The 20,029-nt window shown below is 45.9% G+C and overlaps 1 protein-coding gene across 1 annotated transcript in view; it reads left to right on the top strand.

Moving 5' to 3' along the window:
• LOC144685063 (hatching enzyme 1.2-like) overlaps nt 1–18,476 on the top strand; it is a 132,809-nt gene extending 114,333 nt beyond the window's left edge. Inside the window, exon 6 of the mRNA XM_078549598.1 lies at nt 18,308–18,476. Coding sequence (XP_078405724.1) covers nt 18,308–18,476 — 169 coding nt within the window. The remainder of the gene's footprint in view (nt 1–18,307) is intronic.
• Nucleotides 18,477–20,029: the final 1,553 nt, after the last annotated feature.

The following is a 20,029-nucleotide window of genomic DNA, read 5'->3' as shown; positions in this document are numbered from 1 at the left end:
CTTGTATGTCTCCATGTAATCCCTTCTCATTTTTCTAAATGCCAGAGAATATATACCCAATTTGCTCAGCATCTCATCGTAGGACAACCCACTCATTCGAGGGACCAATCTAGTGAACTTTCACTTTACAGCCTCCAGTGAAAGTATATCCTCTCTTAAATATGGAGACCAAAACTGTACATAGGACCCCAGGTAAAGCCTCACCAAAGTTCTGAAGCAAGATTTCATGCCATTTTCCTTCCTAATTGTCTGCTGTACCTGCAGGCTAACTTCCACCTTCTCAGCAGTATTACGAAGTGATGAAGGATCATTGTCATACTCATGTATTTTCTTGTCTAATTGGTTTGCTGTGCCTTCAGTGAGAATGAGTTCACTCACTCCCTCCTGGACACCTTCCTGGAAGAGGGCCAGATTATCAATCTCTGTGAAGAGTGTCAAAAAATCATTGCTGAAGTCTCAATCCGGATCTTCAGTGCAGTTGGATAGTTCCAGGGATTCAGTTCTGAAGTCATCCTTTGATGTTTGTTGATTGACATTCTTCAATGTCCTGATGAGATTGAGGTCTACTCAGGCTTTTTGACTTAGAAGAGAGAATTCCTGATTCTGTAGAATATATAATGTTCCTGGTATACATTTTCCCTTGTACTGGAATGTTGCCTGTAAGATTCCCTTGATTTGTAGTTTGTTCCCTCCTATAGCTGGATTTCTGTTGGCTTCAGGAATTGTGTTAATAACCATGGTTCTTTGTCTGATAAAATGGTTATACTCACTCTGGCATTCAGTTTAAAGTTGGTGATGTGTCCATTAACATAAATATCTGAGTTCCACAATGTGTACTTACAGTCATGATCTCACCCAAGGAATATTTTGTTCCTCTTCTTGTTTGAAGTTCCTCAACTTCATTAATGGTCTTGTGTGTGAAGACTTTCTCTTTAACACCTGTAAAGCTAGATGTTTTACTTCGGCACATCTTCCCAAAATATCCAATCCTTTTGTAGAAAAAGTGCTTGCAGGACATTGTTTGCACCTGTATGTCTTTTTGGCACCATAGGTTTGGTTTGATGACGTCTTAGACTTTCCCTCCAAATGGTACCTTTTCTTTCTGATGTTTCTTTTACATTCTTATGCTTAATGAACTGTACAGTAACTGGAGGTTTCCTGAGTCAAGTTTCTCTTTGCCTCTCAGGTATTGCCCTGTTCTGTTTACAATCCTCTGTTTGTCTCACCAGCTGCATTGCTTTCTCTAAGGTTAGGTCATCCTTAGATTACAATAAGCAGGATAGAGTGCCCTTGGTAACACGACTACAATCTGGTCTCGTATTTATTCCGTTTTTAGGTCTCCATACTTATAACCTGCAGCCAGTCTATAAAGGACATTAATGAAATCATCTGTTAGTTCACCTGGTTTCTGGACCCTGTTGTTGAATTTGACTCTTTCTGGAATCTTGTTGCTCCTCAAGTTGAAATAATTATCAAAGGTATTTAAGACTTCTTCAAATTTATCTGAGGTTTCATTAATGACTTGTCTTGCAATAACATCATCTGCTATTGTTCCAATAGAGTAAAGTCATATGTTGACTCATTCATCTTCAGATTTATTGTCCAACCCTGAAGCAATTCAGGACCTCAAGAATCTGCTCAACTCTGAGTTTGATTTGGTCCTTCCATATGTCCAAACCTCTCAAGTGATGTAAATTTGGAATCCTTGATTGCTCTGAGCTTCTAGATGGCCTGCCTTAGATTTTAAACTTTTCTTTGCAGTAATTGCAGTTTCCCACACTGATCAGCCTCTCACTGAGACCCACTGTGGTCATGGTCTCTTATAGGTATTTGCTTCTTAAGCTCTGCAAAGCCTTTAAAACTCTTTGCTTGAAGTTATTACAGACAACCACATGCTGTGGTACGACCTTTTTATGAGTTGAACTGTTGATTTTCTGACTCTTTACTGAGTTCTGCAATTTTGTGCCACTTTTCCAGGTCAGACTTGCAAATTACTTTAAAGCTGACTTTTCAAGGCTTTTGGGTCCTTCATAGCTGAAACCACCGTGACCACCATGTTGTATGTTGGTTCAACTGACTGAGGAATGATGACTGCGATATTGTCTAAACAATAACTGGTTTATTGACCAAAGCAGAACTATATACAGTTATACATGACTAGATGTTCCTCTGCCTAAGCTAGAAGCATTCTCCCTTTTGACTCTTTGTCATGCATTTCTTACATCATCATTATGGGCTGTACTGTTTAAACAGTCCCACACATTAATACTTTTAACCTTAATACTACAAGATACAGTACTCTCTGTTTCTTTGTCTAAGTCATTAATATAGATTGTAAACAGCTGAGGACACAGCACTGATCTTTGTGGCTGTCCACTAGTTGCTGCCTGCCAAATTGAAAATGCCATGCTTATCCTTTTTTAGCTTCCTGCCTGTTAATCACTCCTCTATCAATGCCAATACATAACTCCCAAATTAATAAGACTTTTCTTGTGTTTTAACCTTTTGTGTGGCATCTTATCAAATACCTTTCAGAAATCCAAGTATCCTACAGCTTCTGGTTCACCTTTATCCACTCTAATATATACATCCTCATTAAACCCTAATAAATTTGTCAAACACTATTTCACTTTCATAAAACCATGTTGACTTTGTATGATCACACTCTGATGTTGTAAGTGGATTTTTAAGAACATAATTACAAGCATACAAATTAGGAGCAAACCTCAAACCTGCTCCACTTATCCTTATCCATTTGATAAGATCATAGCTGATCTGATTGTGGCCTCAACTGTACTTATCTGCCTACTCTCTAAACTCTTTGAGTCACTCCCTTGTCAATCGAGGATCTATCTACCTCAGCCTTAGAAATACTCATGACTGCTCTCTGAGAGAAAAAATTTCTACTCATCTCCATCTTAAATGAGAGACCTCTTATTTTTCAACTGTGTCCCTCCGTTCTATTCTCTTCCATAAGGGGAAACATCCTCTTAGCATCTACCCTGTCAAATCCCCTCAGAATCTTATATGTTTCAATAAGATCACCTCTCATTCTTCTAAACTCTAATGGACACAGGCCAAACCTATTAACCTTTCCTCATAAGGTAACCCCTTCATCCCAAAAATCAATTGAGTGAACCTTCTCTGAACTGCTTCTAATATAATTATATCCTTTCTTAAGTAAGGAGACCAAAACTGTACTCCAGGTGGAGTCTCACCAATGCCCTGTACAACTGTAGCAAAGCTTCCCTACATTTATATTCTATTTCCCTTTCAATAAATGACAACATTCCTTTTGCCTTCCTAATCACTTGCTGTACCTGTATATAAACCTTTTGTGATTTGTGCACTAGGACATTCAGATCTCTCTGCAATCTCTCTCCATTTAAATCATATGCTGCTTTTTTATCCTCCCTGCCAAAGTGGACAAGTTCACATTTTTGCACACTCCCATAATCAATCTATATCCCTTTGCAGGCTCCTTATATCCTCTTCACAACTTTGTATCATCAGCAAGTTTAGCAGCAATATATTTGGTCCCTTCATCTAAGTCAATGATATTCTTTTCTTTATTGTTCCATGGGATGTTGACAGTGCTGGCGAGGCTAGCATTTGAACTGAGTGGCTAGGCCATTTCAGAGGGAAGCTAAAGGTATGGAGTCACATGTAGGTCAGACCAGGTAAGGATGGCAGATTTCCCTCCTAAAAGGGCATTAATGAACCAGATGGGTTTTTATGACAATTGATGATGGTTTTATGGTCACCATTACTTTAGCTTTATATTCCCAGATCTTCTTATTAATTGAAATTACTGCACTGGTGAGATTTTAACCCATGTCCCAAGATCATTAACCTGGGTCTCTGGATTACTAGTCCAGTGACATTACCACTATGCCACCATCTCATCCCATATAGATTATAAATGGTTGAGGCATTCCACAATTTGCCAACCCAAAAATGACTTATCCCTCTACTCTGTTTCTTATTAGCTAATCAATCACCTATCCATGCTAATATGTTACCTCCTTCATCATGAGCTCTTATTTTGTGTAATAACCTTTGACCTGGTACCTTATCAAATGCCTTTTGGAAATCCAAATAGACTACATCTACAGGTTCCCCTTTATCCACATTGCTTGTTACTTCCTCAAAGAACTCAAATAAATTAGTTAAACATGATTTGATAAGACAAACCTTAGGATAGAATCTTATCTATGGGGAGCAGGCTGTTTGGGAGCAGGCACTGGCGGGTGCAGAGTAGCCATTTTATGCAGGCGGGCCAATTAAGACCCACCCAGCATAAAGCATGGCTCCCGAGAACAGCAGGAAGTGGAGGGGGTGGCGGCGGGAGTCCAATGACTGCCAGGTTCAATGGTGACCCGGCGGCCTGTTTAAAAATGGTGCAGGCAGCCTTCCAAAGGCTGCCAACTATGGCTCACGGAAGGATGTCTGAGGGCGCTCTCGGAGAACAGGCCAGGCAGGATGGCAGGTCGGCGGGGCAGTGTGCCCTGAGATTTTCAGATGAGTGCCTCGCTGCCCTCCTGAGGAGGTGGCAGCATGGTGCAATATCATGGTGCCAAGGGACAGGAGGAGGAGGCCCCCCCACATGATGAAACGTGCCTGGGAGGAGGTAGCAGAAGGGATCAGCTCCCACGATGTGGTGAGATGCACCTGGGCGCAGTGCCGCAAGCAGTTCAATGACCTCTTGCGTTCAGGAAGAGTGAGTACCGTGTTGGCATGGGCTACTTAGCACAGCAGTTAGGCTTGCCCCCCCTGGCACCCTCCCCAACTCGGAATTTTGTTATTGCAATCATTCATTCACGGCATTTGGCCTTCGCTGGGTGGGCCAGCATTTATTGCCCATGCCTAGTTACTGGTGGTGCTGAGCTGCCTTCTGAATCCGCTGCATGTGGTGCAATTACACCTACAGTACTGTTTTGGGGACGAGCTCCAGGATCTGTATCTGCACAGTGGTGGAATGCCGAAACATTTCAAAGTCAGGATGTTGACTGACTTGGAGGGGAACTTCCAGGTGGCGGGGTAGCCATCCGTCTGCTGCCCTTGTCCTTCTAGGTGATAGTGCTCTTTGGTTTGGAAGGTCTTATAGTGTGAGTGGCAAATGTGATGGAGGCAGCATCTGGGCAAGGGGGTCAGTCCTGGCTGCTTGGAGTGAGTGTACGGCAGCTCCAGGGTCACGAATCGGATGAGCCCTGCAATGTTTCACTCAGGCGGGGGTGGCATGGCTGCAATGGCAATGCAGGTACAGGGTGGATTAATCAATGCTTCTCTCCTTCAGGAGAAGACTGCATAGAAGCATGCCGAATGGATGTGGACTGGCGGAGGGCAGGCCCGCTTACTCATACTGACCAGATACGAGCAGGAGGCACTCGAGCTGGAGAGGCGCCATGCGCCCAAGTTTACCAGCCAAGGTGAGGTTGGGGTGCCAGTGCACTGAGGTCACAATGTCTGTCAGGACAAAAATTCCACTGTTGACTGTATATTGATTTCAGCATTCAACATGGGTTTCCCACTGATAATGGAAGGAGCATCCAGATCCGGGTGCCAGGCATGCACATTAATAGTGTAACAACTAATCAAAGGTCCTTGTTCTTCCTTTCAGCCTCACTGAACACGCCCTGACTCAGGAGGCATGGGGACTGTCACTGACCCCTGACAGCCCTGAAGATATACACGCACCAGCATCACACCATCTTAGCCAGGCAGGTACCAGCGCAGATAGCAGCACCTCAGTGGGGATAAGATCATTGGCTAGTGTCCCAGTGCACAGTGGTGAGGGCACTTCACAGTCGCTTGAGGTGCAGGGAGAGACAGAGAGTGCCCAGGCCGCCGGCAGTAGGAGGACTGCTGGGGACCAGGAACATGCTCAGTCGGTGGCTGATGATGTGCCTCTGGAGTCATCCCTGAGGCAGCAGATGCTGGAAGCCCAGCAGGGTGTGCGGGAGGATCTGGTGGAGACACATGAGGCAATGTGTGCCATAGTCTCCGTGATGGAGGAGTCCATGTAGTGCGTGAGAAATGCAATGACCCTCATGGCCGAACGCAATGCCTTCTTCATGGAGAGAGTGGCGACTCTCAGGGAGAGGCTCCTCCAGGAGAACAATCAGGGTTTCCTGGGGATGCGCTTAGATCTGCAAGCACTCACAGCGGCCCCAGCTGGTCATTGTCAGTGTGGGAGATGGATTGGGCACCCAGTATCCCAGCTAGGTGCCCATCCATCAATGATGAGCAGGGGAGTCCGAAGCTACCTCACGTTGGTGCAGCAGCTGCCTGACGTCTCTGTGGGCTCCTCTCAGGGTGCTCTGGATGAGGGCAGCAGCACCTCCGCCCCTCTGCCAGTGACTGTGGCATCCGATGAGACTGCGGTGACTGGGGAGATGCCAGCCGTTCCACTGGCCACTCCCTCCTAGGCGGGGCCACCACAGGCTCCTCTGGCCAGAGGGCACCCGCCAAGGTCATCAAGGCCAACAGGATAGCAGAGTGAGCAGGCTGTCTCCAATGCCAGTGCCAGCAAGGGGGGAGCACCTAGACGTAGCACCCGCAAACGTAAACGTAAATCACCTTAGGCACAACATAAGACCATAAGACATAGGAGCAGAAATTAGGCCATTCAGCCCATCGGGTCTGCTCCGCCTTTCAATCATGGTTGATAGGTTTCTCAACCCCATTCTCCCACTTTCTCCCTGTAACCTTTGATCCCCTCACCAATCAAGAACCTATCTATCTCGGTCTTAAATACACTCAATGACCTGGCCTCCACAGACATCTGTGGCAATGAATTCCATAGATTCACCACACTCTGACTAAAGAAGTTTCTCCTCATCTCTGTTCTAAAATGTCTTCCCTTTACTCTGAGGCTGTGCCCTCGGGGTCCTAGTCTCTCCTACTAATGGAAACATCTTCCCCACGTCCACTCTATCCAGGCCTTTCAGTATTCTGTAAGTTTCAATCAGATCCCCCCTCATCCTTCTAAACTCCATCAAGTATAGGCCCAGAGTCCTCAAACGTTCCTCATATGTTAAGCCTTTCATTCCTGGGATCGTTCTCGTGAACCTCCTCTGGACCCTCTCTAGGGCCAGAACATCCTTCCTGAGATACGGGGCCCAAAATTGCTCATAATATTCTAAATGTGTTCTGACCAGAGCCTTATAAAGCCTCGGCAGCACATCCCTGCTTTTATATTCTAGTCTTCTCGAAATAAATGGCAACATTGCATTTGCCTTCCTAACTACCGACTCAACTGCAAGTTTAACCTGAAGAGAATCCTGGACTAGGACTCCCAAGTCCCTTTGCACTCCAGATTTCTGAATTTTCTCCCCATTTAGAAAATAGTCAATACCTCTATTCTTCCGACCAAAGTACATGACCTCACACTTCCCCACGTTGTATTCCATCTGCCACTTCTTTACCCATTCTTCTAACCTGTCCAAATCCTTCTGCAGCCTCCCCGCCTCCTCAATACTACCTGTCCCTCCACCTATCTTTTTATCATCTGCAAACTTAGCCAGGATGCCCTCAGTTCCTTCATCTAGATCATTAATATATAAAGTGAAAAGTTGTGGTCCCAACACTGACCCCTGCGGAACTCCACGAGTCACTGGCCGCCATCCTGAGAAGGACCCCCTTATGTCCACTCTTTGCCTCCTGCCAGACAGCCAATCTTCTATCCATGCTAGTACCTTGCCTCTAACACCACGGGCTCTAATCTTTCTGAGCAGACTCCTGTGCGGCACCTTGTCAAAGGCCTTCTGGAAGTCCAAGTAGATAACATCCATTGGCTCTCCTTTGTTTAACCTACTCGTTACCTCCTCAAAGAATTCTAACAGATTTGTCAGGCATGACTTCCCCTTGATGAAACCATGCTGACTTTTCCCTATTTTACCATGTACTTCCAAGCATTCTGAAATCTCATCCTTAATAATGGACTCTAAAATCTTACCAACGACTGAGGTCAGGCTAATCGGCCTGTAATTTCCAATCTTTTGCTTCACTCCCTTCTTAAACAGGGGAGTTACATTAATGATTTTCCAGTCCTCTGGACCCTCCCTGACTCCAGTGATTCCTGAAAGATAACTACTAACGCCTCCACTATCTCTTCACCTATCTCCTTCAGAACTCTGGGGTGTAATCCATCTGGTCCAGGTTATTTATCCACCTTCAGACCTTTCAGTTTTCCTAGCACCTTCACCTTGGTAATGGCCACCATACTCACCTCAGCCCCCCGACTCTCTTGAACTTTGGGGATGTTACTCGTGTCTTCCACCATGAAGACTGACGCAAAGTACCTATTCAGTTCCTCCGCCATTTCTTTGTTCCCCACTACTACTTCTCAAGCGTCATTTTCCAGCGGCCCAATGTCCACTTTTGCCTCTCTCTTACCCTTTCCATATCTAAAAAAACTCTTGCAATCTTCTTATATTACTGGCTAGTTTACCCTCATATTTAATCTTCTCCCTCCTTATTTCTTTTTTAGTTGTCCTCTGTTGGTCTTTGTAGGCTTCCCAATCCCCTGGTTTCCCACTGCTCTTCGCTGCATTGTATGCTTTCTCTTTAGCTTTTATGCTGTCCCTGACTTCCCTTGTCAGCCATGGTTGCCTCGTCCTCCTTTTAGTATGCTTCTTCCTAGGGATGAATTTTTGCTGTGTCTCCCAAATTACTCTCAAAAACTCCTGCCATTGCTGTTCCACCGTCTTTCCTGCTAGGCTCATCTCCCAGTCAATTCTGGCCAGCTCCTCTCTCATTCCTCTGTAGTTGCCTTTATTCAACTATAGTATTCCAATACATCTGATTCCAGCTTTTTCCTCTCAAATTGCATGGTAAATTCTATCATATTATGGTCACTTCCTCCTAAGGTTTCCTTCACCTTAAGCTCCCTTATCAAATCTGTCTCATTACACATCACTAAATCTAGAATTGCCTGTTCCCTAGTGGGCTCCACCACAAGCTGCTCCAAAAAGCCATCTCATAGACATTCCACAAATTCCCTTTCTTGAGATCCACTACCAACCTGATTTTCTCAGTCTACCTGCATATTGAAATCCCCCATGATCACTGTAAACTTGCCTTTCTTACACGCCTTTTCTATCTCCTGGTGTATCTTGTGCCCCACATCCTGACTACTGTTCGGAGGCCTGTACATAACTCCCATTATGGTTTTTTTACATTTGCGGTTCCTCAACTCTACCCACACAGATTCTACATCATCTGACCCTACTTCGTTTCTTGCTATCGATTTAATTTCATTTCTTACTAACAAAGCAACCCCACCCTCTCTGCCAACCTGCCTACCTTTTCGATAGGATGTATATCCTTGGATATTTAGCTCCCAGTCCTGATCCCCTTGCAGCCATGTCTCAGTGATGCCCACCACATCATACCTGCCAATTTCAAACTGCGCCACAAGCTCATTTACCTTATTTCGTATACTGCGTGCATTCAGATACAACACCTTCAGTCCTGTATTTCCCGTCCCCTTTCTCATTGTCGTCCCTTTATCTGATGTGCTTGAAGTTAGATTCCCAGCCCTTTCCAAACACTCTGTCCTATTTTGTGTTCTGGAGACTTTAATAGCCTCTCCTTGGCTCTCCTTTCTTTTCAGTTTTTTCATAATTTTCCATGAAGTTGAATCCACCCACCCCACACGCTAACCTGCTGTTTTTTTCCCATTAGTCATACTTCTTGGAGATTTACCCTTCCCTCCCCCCAACTTTCTAGTTGAAAGTCCTGTTGACCACTGCTAGAACATTGGTCCCAGATCGGTTCTGGTGGAGACCGTCCCAACGGTACAGATCCCTCCTGTTCCAATACTGATGCCAGTGCCCCACAAAATGGAACTCCTCTTTCCCGCACCACTCCTTTAGCCACGTGTTTACTTCCCTTATTCTCGCATCCCTATGCCAATTTGCACATGACTCGGGTAGTAATCCGGAGATTATAACCCTTGAGGACCTGTTCTTTAATTTAGTTCCTAGTTCCTGATAATCCCAAAACAGGTCCTCTTTCCTAGTCTTATCTATGTTATTTGTCCCGACGTGGACCACAACAACTGGACCCTCCCCCTCCCTCTCCAATATCCTTTCAAGCTGGTCAGAGATGTCCCTCACCCTGGCACCGGGCAGGCAACATACCATGCGGGTCTCTCGATCCTGCTTACAAAGGATGCTATCAATTCCCCTAATTACAGAATCCCCTACAACTACCACTTGTCTTTTTGCTCCCCCCTCTTGAATGGCATCCTGTGCCACGGTGCCGTGGTCAGCTGGCTCATCCCCCCTACAGCCCTGTTCCTCATCCACGCAGGGAGCATGTACCTCGTACCTGTTGGACAAGGTCAAGAGCTGAGGCTCCTCTGTTCCTGAACACAGGATCCCTCTACCTGTCTCACTTGCAGTCACACCCTGCTGACCCTGACCACTGACCAGACTTGAGGTACTTAATCTACCGGGTGTGACCGCCTCCTGAAACAAAGCGCCCCGGTAACTCTCCCCCACCCAGATGTGCCGCAGCATCCGGAGCTGGGACTCCAGCTCATCAATTCTGAGCCGGAGTTCCTCCAGCAACCAACACTTGCTGCAGATGTGGTCACTGCGGCTCGCAATGGGATCTGCCAGCTCCCACATCATACAGCTGCAGCACATCACCTGCCCAGCCATCTCGACTTAGATAATTAATCTATTGATTAGCTTTGCAGTGTTTCTTTTTTCAAATTTGGTGCAGATTTCCTACCAACAAATCAGGTCACAGCTTTCCTGTGATGTCACTTTTTCAGTTTTGGCTTCAGTTACTCTGTGCCCCGAGGTCACCGCTCCGGTGCTCCTCCCTCTGAGTCTGCTTTCTGGACACAAAGCCGCGAATCCCCGAGGTAAGCTAGATTTATACTCACCACTACGGTGCTCCTCCCTCCAAGTCTGCTACCAGGATTTCCTCACCAATCAGCTGCTTTTTCTTTAATATCTACTTTCAGAAGAGTGTCCCTCGTCGATCTGGTGGACTCCTGAAGGCACTGCCTCTTCCTCGCTCTCTTTTTTTTTTATGTCTAAGGAGGAGGGAGGGATGGAAACACTATAGCAATGTAATGTTTGGGGTTATTCCATTCTTTGACAGTGGGTCCTCCTTGATTCCCTCCTGAGTCGCGGTGGCTGCGGTGACTTCTTCCAGAATGCTTCAGTCACTTCTCAGCAGCGCCCTCTGTTGGATGCTCTTCCTCCTGTTGAGTGCAAGAGTCCTTCTCCTCGATTCCCTCCCGAGTCGCGATGGCTGCGGTGACTTCTCCCAGAATGCTTCAGTCACTTCTCACCAGCGCCCTCTGTCGGATGCTCTTCCCCCTGTTGAGTGCAAGAGTCCTTCTCCTCGATTCCCTCCCGAGTCACGGTGGCTGCGGTGACTTCTCCCAGAATGCTTCAGTCACTTCTCACCAGCGCCCTCTGTTGGATGCTCTTCCCCCTGTTGAGTGCAAGAGTCCTTCTCCTCGATTCCCTCCCGAGTCGCGGTGGCTGCGGTGACTTCTCCCAGAATGCTTCAGTCACTTCTCACCAGCGCCCTCTGTTGGAGGGGCTTATCACTGGTGTTTTTCTTTTGCTCCTGTATTTGTTGCTTTTCATTTTATGTGCTGCTCAACACCTTTTAATGCACTTCCATTTCTGTATTGTGGTATGCAATCAATTCTCAACAAGCCTCTGGGTGCTTCATTACTTCTGCAGGTGTACGGGAACACATGATGTTATGAGTGACTTGTTTGTCATTGAACTTTATTGACAAGGCACACAGTTAATGCTCCTAACCAGGCAAATGTTGCCCTCAGGTATCAAGTGTGGAGCCTGCAGCCCTGTCATGTATTGGAGGTCCATCTGTGGTGGGCTAGCTGAAGGATCGTTGGATCAAAGCCTCCCAGGTGCTCCTGCCTCCCTGGAGGTTGCCCAGGTCAGCATCTATCCCTTCAGTATTCTCCTGAGTGTGCTCGTCCTCGGACTCACTACTGGTCTACAGCCACAGCATCTGCGTTTACATCTTCTTCCTCCACTGTCTTGCCCCTTTCCAGTGCCAGATTGTGCAGAGTGCAGCATGCAACCACGATCAGTGACACACGACCTGGGGGTTATTGCAGTGCAGTCCCTGAATGGTCCAGGCATCGGAAGCGCATCTTGAGAAGACCGATAGTTCTCTCTATCATGTCCCTTGTGGAGGCATGACTCCACATGCTCGGCCTCTGTTCTTGCATGGTGGAGAGGAGTCATAAGCCACATTCTGAGTGGATAGCTCTTGTCACCCAACAGCCATCCATCCAGCTGGGCTGGAGCACTGAAGAGTCTCGCACCTGGGAGTGCCTGAGTATGCAAGCATCGTGGGAGCTGCGTGGGTACCTTGAACAGACTTGCAGAGTCTGCAGCTTGTGATCAAACACTATCCGCACGTTCAAGGAGTGAAAGCCCTTCCAGTTAACGAAGGCTCACCTGCTGGCGTCTTGATGGCCACATGTGTGCAGCCGATTGCACCCTGGACACGGGGAAGCCAGCAGTCCCTGCGAAGCCTCTGGCTCGCTCTGTCTGGCTGGCCTCATCCCAGTGGTGGTGGATGAAAGTCAATGCATGCCTGAATAGAGCATTTGTCACCTGCTTGACACAAGTGTGGTCAGCTGATTGGGAGACTCTGCAACGATCAACTACCAACTCCTGGAAAGAGCTGGAGGCATAGAAGTTGAGAGCAGCTGTGATCTTTAAAGCCACTGGCATGGGGTGCCCACCCACACAGTTTGCAGAAATCTCAGGGCCTATCATCTAACAAATGGAGATGACTGTCTCTCTTGAGAGATGGAGCCTCCTTTGGCACTGCACCTCAGACATATTGAGGTAGCTGCTTCGCCGCCTGTATACCCCAGCAGCAGGATAGTGGTGTCTTCTGCGGCTCCTTCCACCTTGGTCTTCCTGTTGGCCCTGCGCCCCTAGTGCCTGTGCCCCTCCTCCCAAAGGTGGCTCCCCTAGAGGCTGAATGTGGACTCCTGGCCTCCTCGCCCTTCTAGCCCTCCCTTCCTCCTCAGAGGAAGTGCCTCCAGTGGAGAGCACAACTCCCATTGCCAGGCTATGGGAAGGCTTCCTGAAAGCTGCAGGCCCCAAAAATGATCTTTACTGCAGTGTCCTGACCAAGGCTTTTACTCCTGCCCAAGCAGCTGGTATGAGTTTTGAAGTTTTCCTGCTCACACGGGCAACTATAAGTAACTTTCACACTTAAATACCTGAAAGATCACATTCGCAACCCCACTCACCCCTCTTATCCCGCCTTTGGATGAGGTTTATACAAATGTCTCCTGTCCATTGCGCCCGTGCGACATCCTGAAGATCGCACGGGCTGCGAAAAATCGAATTCAATTGCTGCCTCAAGGGCCTTAACTGGCTCGTTCATTAATGGCAGGCACGCCTCCAAACTCATAGCGTGCCCGCCTTCCAAAATATTGTGATAGCGCGTGGTGACATTGGGACGCACGTCCAATGTCACTGTGCGTCATTTTAAGTGTCGGCGTGGGAGGCCCACCCCTGCATGCCAACAGGAAAATTCTGCCCATGATTTTATTAAATGATGGAACCAGCTCAAGAAGTTGAGTGGCCTACTACGGTTCCCAATGTTGCCATGTTTCCACATTGTTTACTGATTGCAACAGATGTTTTAAACATCTGTTTAGTTAGCTGAACTGCTCATCTATGCCTTGTTACCTCTAGACTCAGCCATTCCAGGGGCTCACATTTTGTAATCATGAGCTCCAAAATTCTGTTGCCCATATGCTAACTCACATCAAGTCCTGTTCACCCATCACCCTTATTCTTTCTCACTGACATTGGCTCCCACTCTGGCAGCGCCTTGTTTTTAAATTTGCAAATTTGCAATCCCTTGTTTCTCGCCCTCCCTATCTCTGTAACATTCTCCAGCCTACAACATACTGAGATCTCTGCGCTCCTCCTGTTCCAGTAACTTGTGCATCCTTGCTTTTCATCACTCCACCGTTGCAGCCATGCTTTTAGCTGCCTGAATCCTGTGTTCTGGAATTCCCACCTTAAACATCTTTAGTTCTTCCTCTCCTCCTTTAAGAGCTTCTTAAAACATACTTCTTTGACGGAGCTTTTGGTCACTTGTTTTAATATCTCTTTATGTAGCTTAGTGTCAAATTTTGTTTGATAATACTCATGTAGTGCACCTTGGGGCATTTTACTTATGTTCAAGGCACTATATACTGGGCGGAATTTTACGAGTTGATGAGCAGGGGTGGGGCCCGCTCACCGACGTGTAAAATGATGCGTGGTGATGTTGGGGGGAATTCCCGATGTCACCGTGCCCGATTTAAATTTTCAGGAAGGCAGGAGCTCAGCAAAATCAACTGCGTGCCCGCCGACCTGTCAACGGCCAATTGAGGCCATTGACAGGGTCAATTAAGTAATTAAAGGACCTGCCCCTCCAACCTTAAGGTTGGCGGGCAGGCCAGGAGCCCCGGCGGGAACGAGAAAAAACATGAAACCTCATCCACGGGCGGCATGAGGTTTCATGTAGGCTTTAAAACATTTTAATAAAGATTTTATAAAAATTATGGACCTGTCTCAACTCATGTGACATTGTCACATGAGGGGACATGTAAGGTAAATTTTATTTTTCTATTTTTATCTTTGTTACATGTACAGCTGATCTCCCTGAGGCTGCACTTAGCCTCAAGGAGATGAGTGCACTCTTTCATGCGCATGTGCGAAAGAGCGCACTCTCGATTTTGGGATCCCCCCCCCCTCACCGCCTGTACAGGGAGCACTCAGCGCTTCCGTGCGGATATCACGCTGGGTGGGCCTTAATTGGCCCGCCCACGTAAAATGGCACCACGTCTCCGATCGGGGGCACCGATCGGAAGTGCGCCTGTATGTGCCCGCCCATCAACTTCTCCCCCGACAAGGGGAAAATTCAGCCCACTGACTCTGATGCATGACTTCCATTATATTTATGTAATGAATCTACCAGATTCATTTCAATATATTCATTTAGAGAGTCTAACTGATCATTTTAGTATCCTTTTTTTGTGACTCCAAAAAGGACAATTTTTTTTCATGTAGAAAGTGATTCCTGCGGCTAATTTTCACTACATTTATTTATTTATTGCAACAGGAGATGATTTTCTTTTTTGGGGATGCTGACCCATCTGGTTCACTAATGTCCTTTAGGAAAGGAAATCTGCCATCCTTCCCTGGTCTGGCCTACATGTGACTCTAGAAATGTGGTTGACTCTTAAAAATGCTCTCTGAACAAGGGCAATTAGGTATGAGCAATAAATGCTGCCCTAGCCAGCGATACCCACATCCCATGAATGAATAAAGAAAAGATACATTACACGATGAGTGAAAATTTAATGTATGAAAAGAATCAACATTCTATGCATGTTAATGCCTCATTGTCATGCTGGGAAGGTGTGAATAAAATAAAAACATCAAAATTTGTCTCTCTTCCAGTTTCTATTGTTTAAATTTTGTTTTTAAAAATGGACAAAGGCTAACTCATCAACTTCCTGGAATGTGACACCATGGGCTGAATTATCCCCTCGTCGGGGGGTTGTGCGGGGGTGGGCGGGAACGAGCACGAACCCGATTGGCGCCCGCAATTGGGTGCGCACCGCCATTTTACATGGGCGGGCTAATTAAGGCCCGCCCAGCATGACGCACACCCGGAAGTGCTGTGTGCTCCCTGTGCGGGCGGAGGGGATGATTCCCTGAGTTGGGGCCTGCCATTATATTTTGCCTGCGCACGAAAGAGCGCAGAAATCTCCCTGAGGCACCTTCGTGCCTCAGGGAGATTAGTTTAAGTTGTGAAAAATGTAATAAAGGTAAAAAAAAAATTTAAGGACATGTCCCCTCATGTGAAACTGTCACATGAGCTGGGATATGTCCATTAATTTTTTCAAAAACTTTTATTTAATTAATGAACCCTTCGTGAAACCTCATCCCACCCATGGATGAGGTTTCATGAGAAATCTGAAGGCCACCTGGGCTCTTCGCCTGCCCACCAAACTTAAGGTTGGATGGGCAGCATTCCTAACAGCTTTAATGACTTTGTTAATGGCCTTAATAGGCCTTTGACAGTTCGGCGGGCATGCAGCTGACATGGCACCGCACCTGCCGAACTGACAATCTAAATGATGCGCAGTGACGTCGGGACACCCGCCCGACATCATCGCGCGCCATTTTATGTGTCGGTGAGCGGGCCCCGCCCCCACTCGCCAACAGGAAAATTCTTCCCTATGATACCCCTTGCATTGTATGAACATTCCAGCCAAACCAACACAAAGGACTAGTAGATGAGACGTCTGCACCGGCCAGCTCTGGACAAAGGCAGAGCTATTGTAATCCCTCATCTCCAAAGTTGTGCAAATGGTTCCATAGTTATCTGCTCAAAATATAATAGGTTTTAACGAGGGTCCTTAAAGTACATCATTAGTTGAATGGCTCAACCCAAAACCACCCCATCACATGACTGAGACTTGAACTGTTTAAACTGCTTTACAGCTTTTGGATTCTGCCTTCAGTTAATATTGACCTCAGAAGAGAAAAAATGGACTCCAGGTTAGCAGCCTGCCTCTGACCTCCATCTCTCTCAAAGTCTGATTTCCTGGAAGAATCTTGTATTTCACCTACAAAATGCACTAATTCCCAGAATACAAGAATACTTTGTTGTATCTTCAACTACCTCAACCAAACTCCTTGGGAAAAGACCAGGAATTCTGCCAGACAAAGCCAGCTGAAAGAACCTTCATTGGACATGGGGTTACTAGACTCTATTCTCATGAATTAATGCCAATACCTTTTGATTCTTTTTAAGTAACTCACAAGTTGTAACTTCTTTCCTTTTTCTTTATTAATCTTTCTACCTTGTATGCTCATGAGTGTGAATGTGTGTCACAATCCATTCCTTAGGTTTGAATGTGTTAATATATCCTAATTTTGTTTCACCTTTAAAGAATTTGCTGTGGAGTTACTAGTTAACATTGGACCTCATAAACTGGTGTTTGGGAAACAGACATTGGCCTCTTTCAACAAGGGAAAGGATATTAAGGGAAACAAATTAAATTAGAAATTAAACTACTGCTGTCACGGATAGAAGACGAGTACAGAAATAATAATTTAATTTACCTCGTCCTCGTATCCACAACACTCGTTAACACCAAGTCAACTTTCGGTCATCTTAAATTTGCACTTTATTCTGCCCTACTCCAACAAACTGTTTCTAAGTGGTGAAATAACTGCTAGTGACATTTAAAAGGAATGAGAGGTTTACTTCCAGCAGTAAGTTTGAGCAACAAATTAAAATCCAAGATGAAAATAAATGAACTCTCTGGCATCTTTCCATCTTGAGGTTGATTTATTACTGAAATTTACTGCCAAACTGAAAATGAGAAATGTATGTATTGGCACAACTGTAGTAAATTTAAATCTAAATAGATTGCAAAGTACATTTACAAAGTACTATTATTTAGCCATCTGGTCAATACAGCACGTAACTGCTTCTAGATTGGCTCCAGAGTTTTTCCTCCATTATCCTACCCTTGTGGACCATTGTGATACAAGTCATTCTGTGTGAAAAACTAATTCCTGACATCAGTCCAGGCTTACCTTTTACACTTATGATCCTATAATCTGTGCCCATCTAACTTGAAATAATTCCCTCAGTTAATTACGCTACTGTATAAAAGAAAACTCTACCCATCTATTTCCAATTGACTATGGACAATGGAAATGATTCAGTTTCTTTGTATCCTCGCCATAAGATGCTCCTGTTTGGAGGTGCCCATCTACCTATTCGACAGGTGAGAAAGTATTAAAATTAACTATGCTCAGAATTAGAATAAGGATCAAAGTCTATCACCACCTTCAACACCTCTTTGTCCTTTTGTCTGTGACATCCTTTAGTTATCTCCACCTATCACTGGCTCTCTATCCAGCTCTACTTCTCTCATCCCCCCTTAAACCAGCTTATATTTCACCTCTCTTCTATTTTTACTTAGTTCTGTTGAAGGGTCATTCAGACTCGAAACGTTAACTGTGTTCCTCTCCGCAGATGCTGCCAGACCTGCTGAGTTTTTCCAGGTATTTTTGTTTTTGTTTCAAAGTATATCAGTCTGGTTGAGGTTAATTTGGCTAGGTTTTCATGTGTTTCTTGCAAGGCTGTGCCATACTGAATGTCTAATTGTCTGTTCCCAAAGGAAATACAGAATTTAGTAGTCGTGTTAAATCTGAAAGTTGAGCAGGAGTTTAAATATCTATTTTTTTCATTGCAGGTTTGCTTTTTCTAAAGATCACAGAAGTGCTACCATTGTGCCCAAACCGAACCCAAACATAAATATTGGACAACGTTTTGGAATGTCTACCCTTGACATTTTGAAGATTAACAAGTTGTATAATTGCAGTAAGTGTAAAACATGTACTCATTTTGAGCGAATTTCATGAATATGTTGAACACACAGACAGAATTTTGTGCCCAAAATTAAGATAAAATAATTTAGTCCCTGGGTAAATAAGAAATTTAGCAGCTGCAGTATGTGGGAGCTGGTGGATGTTAATGTTATGTTAATTGTATTGTTAAAGTTAAGGATATACAGGCGGAGGGTATTGATGATTATGTATCTTGAGCGCATAGTATAAAGAGACACTTCCCAAAACCTCCCTGGGGAACCTTAGTTGCACAACTTGAGCTGTCTCACGGAAATTCCCACTGTGTCTTTCCATTCTGCATGAATAGATTTCCTGTATGGGCTGCTGCTGCACATCCTTCAATTCCTTTTCCTCGTCAACAATTCGGACACACCATAGCATTCTGTCCTGCCATCCAGATGTGGTGGGGGCCCCCAGTGGAGGGCTGTCTATGTGGGAGCCTTCCTCTCACCATCGGTGATTTGGTATGGAGGGTGTTGCATACAGCAGTCCTGTGCAATTGTAGGTTGAAATGGCCTTGAGGAGTCCATGTTCCACGTGTATATAGGTTGTCAGAGGTTGAAATCCTTTTCTGATTATTTGAAGGGCTGCTCTTCAAATTTTCACTTCAGCCCCACACTCCTAACCTTTGATCACCCAGTGCAGAGGGAGGAGGAAGGAGGAGGACCTCCTGGGCTTGGCCAAGATGGCCGTTAACTGGTTCAGGCAATGGGCATTTGAGGAGGCCATCTGGCTTTGACTGTCTGCCCCTCTTCTGTGGCTATGTTTGCGGCTGGGTGTCCTAGGAGAGGGAGCACGTGGTGTCCACTGGTACACTTGAGACCTTCCGCTGCTGCTGCACATCCTTCGCTTCCTCGTCCTCATCAACCATTCAAACACACCATTGTTAAAGTTAAGGATATACAAATGGAGGGTATTGATGATTATGTATCTTGAGCATATAGTATAAAGAGACATTTCCCAAAACCTCCCTGGGGAACCTCAGTCGCACAACTTGAGCCATCTCACGGAAATTCCAGGAGCAAGCTAACCCTTCCCTCCCTGCTCTAGCATTCTGTCCTGCCATCAAGAGGTGGCAGGGGACCGCAGTAGAGGGCTCTCTCTGTGGGAGCCTTCCTCTTCACCATTGGGGATTTGGTGTGGAGGGTGTTGCATGAAGCAGTCCCATGCAATAGGAGGTTAAGATGGTTCATGGACTCCCAGGCCGCCAGTATTTTCTGTGGCCTTAAGGAGTCCATTTTCCATGTTTGTATAACTTGTGTGAGGTTGCAGTCCCTTTTTTGATTATCTGAAGGGGCTGCTCCTCAAATTTTGGCTGCACTTCAGCCCATACTCCTGGTATTTGGTCATCCATTGCAGAGCAGGGCGGGAAGGGTTAGCCTGCTCCTGGGCCTGGCCAAGATGGCCATTAACAGGTCCAGGCAATAAATGGTTGCGGGGGAGAGTGGCATCGTCTGACCCTACTGTCTGTCTCTTTTCCATGGCTATGTTCATCCCTGGGTGTCCCTGGAGAGGGGGCATGCAATGTCGTCTGGAACGCTTGAGGCCTTCCCCGATTAGTGGACACC

Source organism: Cetorhinus maximus, chromosome 9, assembly GCF_964194155.1.
Source record: "Cetorhinus maximus chromosome 9, sCetMax3.hap1.1, whole genome shotgun sequence".
In the NCBI taxonomy this organism is placed as follows: domain Eukaryota; kingdom Metazoa; phylum Chordata; class Chondrichthyes; order Lamniformes; family Cetorhinidae; genus Cetorhinus; species Cetorhinus maximus.
Note: the sequence above shows the minus strand (reverse complement) of the source record. Positions and strands in the feature narration are given on the sequence as shown.